At 37.2% G+C, this 13272-nt stretch overlaps 1 protein-coding gene and 1 non-coding gene across 11 annotated transcripts in view; one reads left to right on the top strand and one right to left on the bottom strand.

Moving 5' to 3' along the window:
* Positions 1-13272, bottom strand: part of EML5 (EMAP like 5) — a 151456-nt gene that overhangs the window by 123122 nt on the left and 15062 nt on the right. For all 10 annotated transcript variants that reach the window (XR_006270152.1, XM_043472724.1, XM_043472723.1 and 7 more), the window contains exon 2: positions 5092-5251. Coding sequence is in view for 9 of the 10 variants with exons in the window: in XM_043472724.1 (XP_043328659.1) it covers positions 5092-5251 (160 nt within the window). In the remaining variant the exon portion in view is untranslated. The remainder of the gene's footprint in view (positions 1-5091; positions 5252-13272) is intronic.
* LOC122444365 lies at positions 4410-4516 on the top strand. The gene has a single exon (XR_006270209.1). It is a non-coding gene; the product is annotated as a U6 spliceosomal RNA (small nuclear RNA).

The raw sequence follows: 13272 nt of genomic DNA on the forward strand, positions 1-13272 counted from the left end.
AGTGAAAGGCAAAGGAGAAAAGGAAAGATATACTCACCTGAATGTAGAGTTCCAAAGAACAGAAAGGACAGATAAGAAAGCCTTCCTCAGTGATTAATGCAAAGAAATAGAGGAAAACAACAGAATGGGAAAGACTAGAGATCTCTTCAAGAAAATTAGAGATACCAAGGGAACATTTCATGCAAGGAAGTGCACAATAAAGGACAGAAATAGTATGGACCGAACAGAAGCAGAAGATATTAAGAAGAGGTGGCAAGAATACACAGAAGAACTATACAAAAAAGATCTTCATGACTCAGATAATCATGATGGTGTGATCACTCACCTAGAGCCAGACATCCTGGAATGTGAAGTCAAGTGGGCCTTAGGAGGCATCACTACAAACAAAGCTAGTGAAAGTGATGAATTCCAGATGAGCTATTTCAAATCCTCAAAGATGTTGCTGTGAAAGTGCTGCACTCAACATGCCAGCAAATTTGGAAAACTCAGCAGTGGCCACAGGACTGGAAAAGGTCAGTTTTCATTCCAATCTCAAAGGCAGTGCTAAAGAATATTCAAACTACCACACAATTGCAATCATTTCACATGCTAGCAAAGTAATGCTCGAAATTCTCCAAGCTAAGCTTCAACAGTATGTGAACTGAGAACTTCCAGAGGTTCAAGCTGGATTTAGAAAAGGCAGAGCAATCAGAGATCACATTGCCAACATCTGTTGGGCCATAGAAAAAGCAAGAGAATTCCAGAAAAACATCTACTTCTGCTTTACTGACTACACTAAAGGCTTTGACTGTGTGGATCACAACAAGCTGGAAAACTTTTAAAGAGATGGGAATACCAGACCACCATACCCACCTCCTGAGAAATCTGTATGCAGATCAAGAAGCAACAGTTAGAAGCGGACAGGGAACAATGGACTGGTCCTAAATTGGGAAAGGAGTACGTCAAGGCTGTATATTGTCACCCTGCTTATTTAATTTCTATGCAGAGTACATCATGCGAAATGCCGGACTGGATGAGAAACAAGCTGGAATCAAGATTGCTGGGAGAAATATCAATAACCTCAGATATGCAGATGACACCACCCTTATGGCAGAAAGCGAAGAGGAACTAAAGAGCCTCTTGATGAAAGTGAAAGAGGAGAGTTTAAAAGTTGGCTTAAAACTCAACATTCAAAAAGCTAAGATCATGGCATCTGGTCCCATCATTTCATGGGAAATAGATGGAGAAACAATGAAAACAGTGACAGACTTTATTTTCTTGGGCTCCAAAATCACTGCAGATGGTGACTGCAGCCATGAAAGTCAAAGATGCTTGCTCCTTGGAAGAAAAGCCACGACAAACCTAGACAGCATGTTAAAAAGCAGAGACATTACTTTGCCAACAAAGGTATGTCTAGTCAAAGCTATGGTTTTTCCATTAGTCATGTACGGATGTGAGAGCTGGACCATAAAGAAGGCTGAGCGCTGAAGAATTGATGCTTTGAACTGTGGTGTTGGAGAAGACTCTTGAGAGTCCCTTGGACTGCAAGATCAAACCAGTCCATCCTAAAGGAGATCAGTCCCGAACAGTCATTGGAAAGACTGATGTTTGAAGCTGAAGCTCCAATACTTTGGCCACCTGATGTGAAGAGCTGACTCATTGGAAAAGACCCTGATGCTGGGAAAGATTGAAAGCAGGAGGAGAAGGGGACGACAGAGGATGAGATGGTTGGATGGCATCACCGACTCAATAGATGTGAGTCTAAGCAAGCTCCGGTAGATGGTGAAGGACAGGGAGGCCTGGTGTGCTGCAGTCCATGGGGTCTCAGAGAGTCGGACACGACTGAGTGACTGAACAACAACAAAGAAGTAACAGGGAGGGAAAACACAGATAAAGAAGCCTCTATCCAGCTTCCCAAATTCCTTCCTGATCCTATTTCCAAAGAAAGTCTTGGTTGTGTCTTTAGTTAAACTAGAAGTAAAGCTTTGAAGTTCCTGGCTTCACTTACACTTGGGTGTTTTTCAACAGTAAACACTACAGTACTGCACATCTATGGTTGGTTGAATCCGCAGAGGTAGAGGAACCGTGAATACAGAGGGTCAACTATAAGTTATATGCATGTTAATCCCTGCATTGTTCAATGGTCAGCTGTATTTATTAAAAAGTTTGAGCACACTAAATACTCAAATGAGAAAAACATCTCGATAGGCATAACTAGATGAGTTCCAAGAGTTTCTGCAAGTGTGAAACACATTCAAATAGTAGACAATTAAACTTAAAAGAGTCTAGTATTGGGTGGGGGGGGTCCTTGTGATTTCAATATTTATTGAGTGAGGACTAGTTGTTACAGATATCACAAAGTAAAAATCACAAATTGTGCAAAATATCTAGGACTTAACAGAGTAAACACTGGTCAAATCATATAGAAAGCCATAAGAAATCAGGATCTGGCAAGTAACAGAAGAGATGAAAGCTAAAAATAATACAATAGGCACTTGAGATATGTCTAGATGTTAAGAGATTACTAAAAGTCCCCAGGAATAAAATCAGTGAATTCCTTTAATATTTTTGCAAAAATGACTCTCTTCATAGTCATGTGTCAAAAATCGAAGGTAAAAGGCAAAGTAAAGCATTTTATTTTATATCAGCATAAAACTGACAAAATCAGGTTAAAAATTAACATTTTATTCTTAGTTCATACTATAAATTAGCAGAGTTTTAACTATAACTTAGATTTTGTTAAACATGTGAATGTGCTTTTATAAATTATGGTTGTATTTTCAAGATAAAAGGATTAATGCCTTTCTCATACAATCCTCTCTCTCATTTACTATGAAATTTTAGTCCCTGTTTGATGTGAATTTATATAGCCTTTTCAGGCCCTGCTTATTCCCAATAAGACAGACTTCCAGTATTAGCATGGATAGTCAAGCCTTTTAGAAAAAAACAGCTAGGAAAAGAAAATTCAGCATACTACCAACAAGAAGACTCATTCACTGGATAAATCTTAATTGATCACTTACAGTTTCAAATCTAGTAAAAAATGCAAAAATTAGATAATATTTCCTAATTGGTATTTCACAAACAGTTAAAGATATTAGTGAATAATATGTTCTCAAATTTAACTAAAGCATCTTCTCATTAGCATAATTTCAGAAATACTCTTAATTTTCAATTGATCGCAGTTCCTTACAAGTTTCAGCTGTACTTAGGATGAATGAATTCCTCCTGAAATATAAATAACCACCTCCTTAGTTCCATGTTTGGGAGGCATAGGGCATTGGGGTTAAAAACATGAGCTTTGGAGTATGACTGACCTGGGTTCCCGCTCTGGCTCCATTTACTAGCTGTGTAACCTGGGGCAAGTTATTTAACCTCTCTAAGTCTCAGTTTCTTTATCTGTAAAATAGAGATAATAATAATATCTATTTCATAGGGTTGTTGTGAGGATTAAATGAGATAATGTAAGCTTAGCACAATGCCTGGCACTTAGTATGTGCTCAATAACTTTTAGCTATTATGATTTTATAAGCTTACATTTTTAAGTAACATGTTCTTATGAAGATCTGTGATAATAAAATGCATGTATCCAAGATGTTTCTTATAAATTACTTAAAACAAGCAAAATTAAATAAAGCTTTCAGCTAGTAAAAGCTCCTGGCATCATTTCTCATTTCATATAAGAGAAATTCCTCAGCAATGCAATACATTTAGAAAGGGTAATTTTTAAATTAAGAAAAAAAAACTATATTTAAAGTATACAAGATAGTTAAACTATCTTAAATATCATAATACTTCTGGAAAATAATTTAAAAAACAACTTTTGTTGGTTTGTTTCATAAAACAATCTCTTGCAAAGTAAGGAGAGAATATTATTCTCTTCCTTTCAAGAAGGAAAATGAAATTCTGATATGAGGACATTAAGGGAACTGAAAATAATAGCAAAATAGGACATGAATTAAGGTTCTGGAATTGCCAGTCATGGCTACCCAGTGATTCTAAACCTAGAAGCACATTTTTCTGCAAATGAGAAGTTCAAGTTACATCTTTATAGATTTTATAGATCTCTTGCCAGACTCTTATCAGAAAGTTATATTAATCTATGCTACTCAAAGAAACTATTCCTCAGAGTTATATATTAAAATATCTACTGGCTATCAAGTGACTAGAGCAAAATGTAATGTGTTTCTGTAAAATATAGATCTAAAAAATTAATTTTAAGAATTAAAAAGCAGACAGCTACAATTCTTCTAAAAGTTATAATGATTTTTAAAGTTTAATTTCACTGTAAAACTTGTAAAGATTATAAATTAACTAAATCTGCAAGAACTAACTTCTTACCACTTCTTAAATAAGTGTTAGGTATAACACGTTCCACGAAAGTACCACAAAACAGCTGTTGGCTTAAGTGTTTTAAAAATCACTGACTAGTGCTCGCTTCGGCAGCACATATACTAAAATTCGAACGATACAGAGAAGATTAGCATGGCCCCTGCGCAAGGATGACACACAAATTTGTGAAGCGTTCCATATTTTTTTAAAAAAAGAAAAAAAAAAATAATAAAAATAAAAATCACTGACTAGAAGTAAACAGTAATTTGGGAACTGATTAGTAAGTGGAATGATGATTACATCTTTTGCTATGAATGTTGACTTTATATAAAATAGCTCATATAAGAACTACCTCATTGTTTTCAATTAAAAATATAATTTTAATAGAAATATTTAAATAACAAAAAATTAAAATGGTTACAGCTCTACTTAGAGAAACTTTAATTTTTCTAAGATATTTTATAATACCTGGAAAAGAGTTATATGTAAAATTTTCTAGAACAACCAGGTAATGTTCCACTGACTCAGAATCACTTAGGCCTTTATAGTAATAATTAACTCAGCTGAAAAGTTCCTCATACAATGAAATAAAAACTCATTATTCTTGTTTTTCTTATATATATATATCTACCACCCACCCACCCCATCTACCCACATCCACCTTGAACAAATGCTTTTTGTCAATTGCTTTCCAATTTAATATCTACAGGTTTACAATAATTTATTATAATACACATTTTAAAAACATAGCTTAGAAAAAGAGAAAAAATTTTAACATACCTGTCCATCTAAGTCGAATGCTAAGCAAGCTACACCATGAGTATGAACGTCCTTCAGAACTGATACGGTCTGCACAGTGTACGAATCCCAGATACAGATGTAAGGCTCCTTCCCAACTTGTCCTGTTGCTACCAGTACTCGTTCGGGATGCAGTGCAAGGCTGCAAAATCAATCAATAAATAAACAGATTTAAAACTGCTTATGGAGCTGTTATATCAATGTGAAAATTAAGACTTTCATTATTTATCTACTTAAAATAATTTGGATTTAAAATAACTTCCATAAAAACCCATGCTAAGAGTTATTACTTCAATGGTACATGTGATAATCAGTTATGACAGGCTTTATAATCCTGCTATATGACGCAGTGTGTGTAAACTTCTCCAAAAAAAAAAAAAAGAATTCTCACAAGTACTCAACTGAACCACAGAAATGAATTAGTAGCAACCTTACCACTCGCCATTTTCTCATTTGGTATTAACCTTCTTTTAAGCTCTCTCTCCCACTTACTCTTTTACTATATAAAAGTTAGACCAATTCTTAGTGTTCAAGCAACTCCTATGATAACACTAAATTACAAATCCCATTTAAAAAATAGAAAAGTCACTCATAATTCACACAAAGTAGTCTATAAGTCTTTAAAGATAAGACAAGGGCCAAATCGTTGACAGTACTTTACATACATCAGCAGAAGGCAGAGAATGAATATAAATTTCTACTTCATAAATTTTTCTACAAGTATAGTTAGATGATTAGCTTCCCCTTTGGGAGAAACAAAATCACTCCCGGTATAAGGGTGGAAGATGAACTGAAAGAGGGAAAAGTTAGGAGGGCAAAAACAGAATCAACAGATGTGACGTACTGAGGAAGGGAAAGGGAACAGTCTAAGATGACTCTAGGGTTTCTGGTTGGGCAACTGGATGGTCAGGGACGGTATCATCCAGTCAAGGAATACTAAGTGAGAAACTACTGAGAGGAAAGATAAGCAGGGATGGAAGTTTTGTCCAACACGTTAAAACCAATATAGTACATCAATAAATAAAAATCAGTAATCAATACATAAGGACACCCAAACTCCCACACACATTCACCTCATTAGATGCAGAAAAAACATTTGACAAAAATCCAACCTCTTTCGGGACTTCCTGGTGGCCCAGTGGTTAAGAATCCGCCTGCCAGTGCAGGGGACGTGGGCTTGATCTCTGGTGGGGGGACTAAGATCCCACATGCTGGCACCACAACTGTTAAGCGTGGGCGCGTCAACGAGAGCCTTCATGCCACAAACCCCGGAGCCGGGGCGCCGTGGAGCCTGTGCGGCACAATCAGAGAGAAGAAGCCTGCACACTGCAATACAAGGTCTCACATGCCACAGCTAAGACCCAACACAATCATAAATAAATAAATAAATGTTTTTAAAAAAGAGTAAAATACCCAGGAATAAACGTATACAAAGTGACAAAAGACCTGTGCTCCAAAAACTATAAGACTCTGATAGAAAAAAAAAGTTGAGGATGTCACAAATAGCATGTTCTTAGATTTGAATAATAAATGTTAAAAATGACTATACTACACAAGGCAATCTACAGATTCAATGTAATCCCTATCATATTACGAATGGTATTATCCACAGAACTAGAACTAAAAAATTAAAATTTATATGGAGACACAAAAGACCCCAAATAGCCAAAACAATCTTGAGAAAGAGAAACAGAGCTGGAGGAATCAAGCTCCCTGACTTCAGACTTTATTACAAAGTTACAGTCATCAACAGTACGGTACTGGCACAAAAACAGAAATATAGGTGAATGGAATAGGACTGAAAGCCCAGAAATAACCCTACATATCTATGGTACGTTAATCAACAAAGGAGGCAAGACTGTACAATGATGGAGAGTCTCTTCAATAAATGGTGCTGCAAAAACTGGACAGCTACATTTTAAAAAAATGAAACAAGAACATTCTTTAACATCATCACAAAAATAAGTTCAAAATGCATTAACCACCTAAACATAAGACTGGACATTGTAACACGCTTAGAGGAAAACACAGGCACAACACTCTCTGCCATAGATCACAGCACCATCTTTGTCAATCCATCTCCCAGAGTAATGGAAATAAAAACAAATAAACGAATGGGACCTAATTAAACTCAAAAGCTTTTGTACAGCAAAGTAAACCATAAAGAAAACAAAAAGACAACCCACAAAACAGGAGAAAATATTTGCAAATGATGTGACCAACAAGGGACTAGTCTCCAAAATTTACAAACAGCTCATGTGGCTTAATATTATCAAAACAAAAAACCCAATAAAAAACAAAGGACCGAAGACCTAAATAGACATTTCTCCAAAGAAGGCATACAGATGGCCAAGAGGCACGTGTAAAGATGTTCAGCATCACTAATTATTAGAGAAACGAAAATCAAAGCTTTTATACAATGAGGTATCACCGAACACCAGCCAAAATGGCCATCATTTAAAAATCTACAAACCATAAGTGCTAGAGAGGGTGTGGAGGGAAGGGAATCCTCTTATACTGTTAGTGAGAATGTTAATTGGTACAGCCACTGCGAAGAACAGTACTACTGTTTTAAAAAAACCTAAAAACCGAGCCACCAAACGACCCTGCAATCCCACTCACAGGCATACATCCAGAGAAGACATGGTCTGAGAGGATGCACGCACCCCGGTGTTCAGTGCAGCACTGCTGACAACAGCCAAGACGAGGAAGCAAGCTCAATGTCCACTGACAGAGGAATGGATAAAAAGATACGGCATCTATCTATCTATATTTATACATAACAAGTCAGCCATCCACTCCAGGATTCTGGCCTGGAGAATTCCATGGACTGCATAGTCCATGGGGTCACAAAGAGTTGGACACGACTGAAGTGACTTAGCCCGCATGCACGCACTGGATGGACCCAGAGATACTAAGTGAAGTAAGTCAGACAGAGATCGTACAGTATCTCTTATATGCAGAATCTAAAAAGAAATTATACAAATGAACTTATTTACAAAAAGGAAACACAGTCACAGACTTGGGAGAATGAACTCATGGTAACCAGGGGGAAGGGGGGAAAGAAAGGATAGTTAGGGAGTTTGGGATTGTACACATATTTTAAATGGATAACCAGCAAGGACCTACTGTATAGCACAGGGAAGTCTGCTCAATATTTTGTAACAACCTAAATGGGAAAAGAATTTGAAAAAGAATGGATACACATATATGTATATATTGGGTTGGCCAAAAAGCTGTCTGGGGTTTTCTACGCATCGAACTTTCTGGCCAACCCAACAACTGAGTCACTCTGTTGTACACTTGAAACTAACACAACCCTGTTAACCAACTGTACTCCAAAAAAAAAAAAAAAAAGTTAAAAAAACACACAAGTTGCCCAGAAAAGCACCTTTAGATAAACATAAAAAGAAACTAGAACATTTCAAAATGTGGAAATAATACATGTGTATGACAGATTGAAAATATGTAGAAAATACTCCATCCCTCTTTGATGGGTGTATGCAAGGCAAAATATTTTGGGTTCATCCAAATAAGATGCACGATTCAAATCTATTACACATCATGCCCTGACTGAAAACTAGTGTGTCAAGTAAATGGTGTTCTGCCTGATGCCATAATGTTGAAGTATTATCTCTGTTAGTCCGTTTATGACAAAAGTGGTATAACATTTGAAGGGCCATCATGCTCAAGTTGTTGACTGAAGAGACACTATGAGAGGGAACACTGTTTTCACTCATGTCTTTAACCCATCAGGAATTTATTTTTATATGTGGCATAAGAAGGAATTTAATTTTATTCTAGCTGAGCTAGCATCATTTGTTAAATATATTATTTCTTTTAGATATTAAACATATATTAAATTTCTATATACAGTCATATCTGTATCTGTATTCTCAACTATGTCCCACAGGACTTTTTGTCTATTCCCATGAAAAATCATATTCTATTTATTAGAGTGATTCTTTTAGTATGTTCTAGTATCTATTAACACTCCTCCCCCTCCCTATTCTCTTATTATATCTTTTTTATTTTTTAACTCTGCTTGTCTGTTCTTACAGATTTATTCTTCCATATAAAATTTTAAATAACTTTATATCTAATTCTCAAACCTCACCAGAAAATCTGCTATGATGTTTAGTGGAGTTGCATTAAATGTATATATCAACTTTGTGAGCATCAGAATACATAACATTAAATTTTTCCAACCAAGTTTTAAAATCACATATACTGTGATTGACACCCAAATTGCATCTCCAGCCAGGAGGAAAAGATGTGTTGTGGGCAACTCACATTTAACACATACAGAACTTTTTCCTCCTTAATTCCCCACCCCCGAATCTATTTCTCATCTTAGTATATGACGTCACTAGCCACTCAGTTGCTCAGACCAAGAAGCTAAATTTAACCCTCACCCCTTTTCCCTTTCAAATTTATTACACACATTCTATTAGCCTGTCCTACTGACCCTATCATCACTCCCATCTTCTCTGCTACAACCCGAATCTGAGCCACCTGCCCTTCTTCCTCTACCGCATCCCTTTAGGGTTTTCTTAAGATAACCAGAGTGATCTTTTAAAACAATATAAGTTTCACCTAGTAAAAATCCCCCAACAGCTCCCTATTACAACTAGAAAAAATCCAAACTATCTAATATGGCACTTACAAAGCTCTACAATACATACCTTCATCTACTTCTCAAAACTCAACTTCTATGATTCTCCCTTTTGTTAACCACATTTCAGACACACTGGCCTTTCTGTCTCTTGAAAAGGCCAAACTTACTAGGCTCTCAAAGGTCTTTGGCTCTAGAATGATCTTCCAAATCTTGCTTCATTCAAATAATTCATGCTTCAGGTCAAATGTAACTTGCTTAGCAAATCAAATCTAAAGGAGTATAAAAAGAATTATATACCACAACTATGTGGAATACTATCTGAGGTATTAATATGATTAAAAAAATCAACTGATGGGTCCATCATGCCAATGGACTTAAAAAGAAAAATCATATGATCATATCAACAGATGCAAAAAAGGCATTTAACAAATGCCAATGCTTATTCATGATAAAAACTCTCAGGAAACTAGCAATACAGAACTTTGTGTCAATCTTATAAAGAGTATCTACAAAAACTCACAGCTAACATCATATTTCATGGTGAGAAATTCTAGGCTTTCCCAAAAGATCAGGTACAAGTCATGAATGTCCCCTTTCTCCACTTCTTTTCAATAATATACTGGAAGGCCTTGCTAATGCAAGCCAGTAATGTATACCTTGCTAAAAGGTATACAGATTGGGAAGGAAGACATAAAACTGTCTTTGTTCACAGATGACACAATCACCTATGTAGAAAATCCAAAAAAAAAATCAGCCAAAAAAAAAAAAAAAATTCCTGGAACTAATACATGACTATAGTAAGGCTGCAGGATACAAAGTTAACCTACAAAAATTAATTGTTATCCTACATACTGACAGTGAACAAGTGGAATCTGAAATTGAAAATGCAATACCATTATAGTAACACCCAAAACTGAAATATTTAGGCATATATCTAACAAAATAGATACAAAATCTATACGAGGAAAACCACAAAACTCTGATGAATGAAATCAAAGAACTATAATAAATAGATATTCTATATTCATGGATAGAAAGACTCAGTACTATCAAGATGATAGCTATTAGGGTAAAAAAAAAGATGTCAGTTCTTCCCAACTTATCTGAATGCTGGAGGAGGTCATTGAGAATACATGACTACCAGCTGACCTAAGAACTGAACCAGGCAACTAGAGACTCTGTACCCTGTTAAGGTCGCTATATAAATGCTTAAGATTCTAGGGTGTGGGTGTATGGAGATCTCCTTGTCACGCAGCTGCCCAAGACATGCCTTGTATGTAAATTTTCCTACCCCACTATCAGTGAGGAGAAACACCAACTCTGGGACCCCCATCTCTGCCCACCAGGGAACAAGCATTAGCCCTAGAATCCTTTAGGCCTCTGCCTCACCCACCAGCAGGCAAACACCAGCTCTGGAATCCCCTGGCCTTGCAGCTGGAGACCCCAGGACCCAACCCTGCCTGCCAGGTGGCTGATAACAACTCCAAGACACCCTGGGCCCCTTAGCCAGATGCCCCAGGACCTAGCCCATCTCACCAGTTGGCCAACACCACTTTTGGGACACCCCTCTAGCTATATCTGGAACTGGCCCCACCCACCTGCAGGCCAGTATATCTGGAACACCCCATTGCCACAACCACCCACTCCAGAAACCAGCGCAAACCACCAGTGGGCCAGCACTAGCTCCAGGACAGCCAGCAGCCTTGCTGTGCAACCCTGCCCACCAGGAGCTAGGGTCCTCCACACAAGTCAGTGCCTGGCAACTGACCGGAGCGTGGGCCAGCCAGACCGATCAGACGCGCGTAACAGTAGGGCCCACACAGCCCACGCAGCGGGCACCCCCAGAGCTCTGGCGACCCAGTGGGGCTGTGCTTTTGGGACAAAGAAGAACAAGTGAAGGGAAACAGGCAATCTACCCTATAGAGAGTTCTAGGTAACGATTGTGAAAGTGTTCAGAGAATTTCAGAGAAGACTGGATGAAGAGAAGTTTCTCACAGAAAATTTAAAAAGATAAAGAAAAACCAAACGGAGATGAAGAATACAGGAACTGAAATGAAAAACACACTAGAAGGAATCAACAGTATATTAAATGCTACAGAGGAACAGATTAGTGAGCTGGAAGACAAAGTAATGGAAATCACTCAAGCTGAACAAAAGAAAGAATAAAAAAAAATGAGGACAGCTTAAGAGACCTCTGATACATCAAGCATATTAACATTTGAATTACAAGGGTCCCAGAAGAGGAGAGAGAAACAGCAGAGAACATATTTGAAGACACAACAGCTGGAAACCTCCCTAACCTGAGGAAGGATGTAGACAACCAGGTCTAGGAAACGCAGGAAGTCCCCAACAGGATCAACCCAAGGAGGACACACCAAGACATAAAAATCAGAGACAGAGAATGTTAAATGCAGCAAGGGAAAAGTAGCAAGTTATGGAGCAAAAGTAGCAAGGGAACTCCCACAAAGACCTTTCAGTAGAAACTCTGCAGGCCAGGAGGGAGTGGCATGATACATTTTAAATGATGAAAGGGATAAACCTACAACCAAGTAGGTAAAGCTTTATGACTTGGTAAAGCTTGTGTTCAGATTTTATGAAGAGATCAAAAGTTTTAAAGACAAGCAAAAGCTAAGAGTTTAGCACCACTAAACCAGCTTTATTAGAAATGCTACAGGGACATTTTCAAGTGAAAAAGAAAAGGCCACAATAGAAACATGAAAATTATGAAAGGGAAAAATCTCATTAGTGAAGACAAAGATACAGTAAAGTTAGCAAATGAGCCATAGTAAGGAGGTTAAAAGACAAAAGTCATGAAATCATCTATATTCACGATAAGTAGTTAAGGGACACACAAAACAAAAAGATGTAAAATACAATGCTAAAAACAGTAAACTTGGTGGGGGGTGATGCAGGGTTGTTAAAATGAGTTTGAACTTAAGAGATCAGTAACTTAAACACACACACACATACACACACACAGAAGGCTGTGTACAGTGTGGAGAATATAGTCCATAACTATGTAGTATCTTGCATGGTGATATATCTCAACTAGACTTACCACGGTGATCGTTTTGAAATGTTTAGAAATACTGAATCACTACGTTGTGTAACAAGAACTAACAGTGTTGTAGGCCAATTTTACTTCAAAAACAAACACAGAAAAAGAGGTCAGATGTCAGAGGAAGGGGATGGAATGGGGAATTGGATTAAGATGATCAAAAGGTACAAACTTACACATTATCAGATAAAGAAAACTCAATAAAATTGGAAGAGAAAAAAAGACAATATGGTATTCAAAAAAGAGTAGACAAATATATCAATGGAAGAGAACAGAGACCCAGAAACAGACCCCTACAATATAATCAAATGATTTTTGACAAAGGAGTAAAGGCACTACAAAGGGGCAAAAATAGACTCCTTGAACAAACAGTGCTGGAACAACCGGATGTCTGCACGTAAAAAGTGCATCTAGACACAGACCTTACACCTTTCACAAAAATTAACTCAAAACGAATCACAGACCTAAATGTAAAACTATAAAATTC

Source organism: Cervus canadensis, chromosome 6 (genome assembly GCF_019320065.1).
Source record: "Cervus canadensis isolate Bull #8, Minnesota chromosome 6, ASM1932006v1, whole genome shotgun sequence".
NCBI lineage: Eukaryota > Metazoa > Chordata > Mammalia > Artiodactyla > Cervidae > Cervus > Cervus canadensis.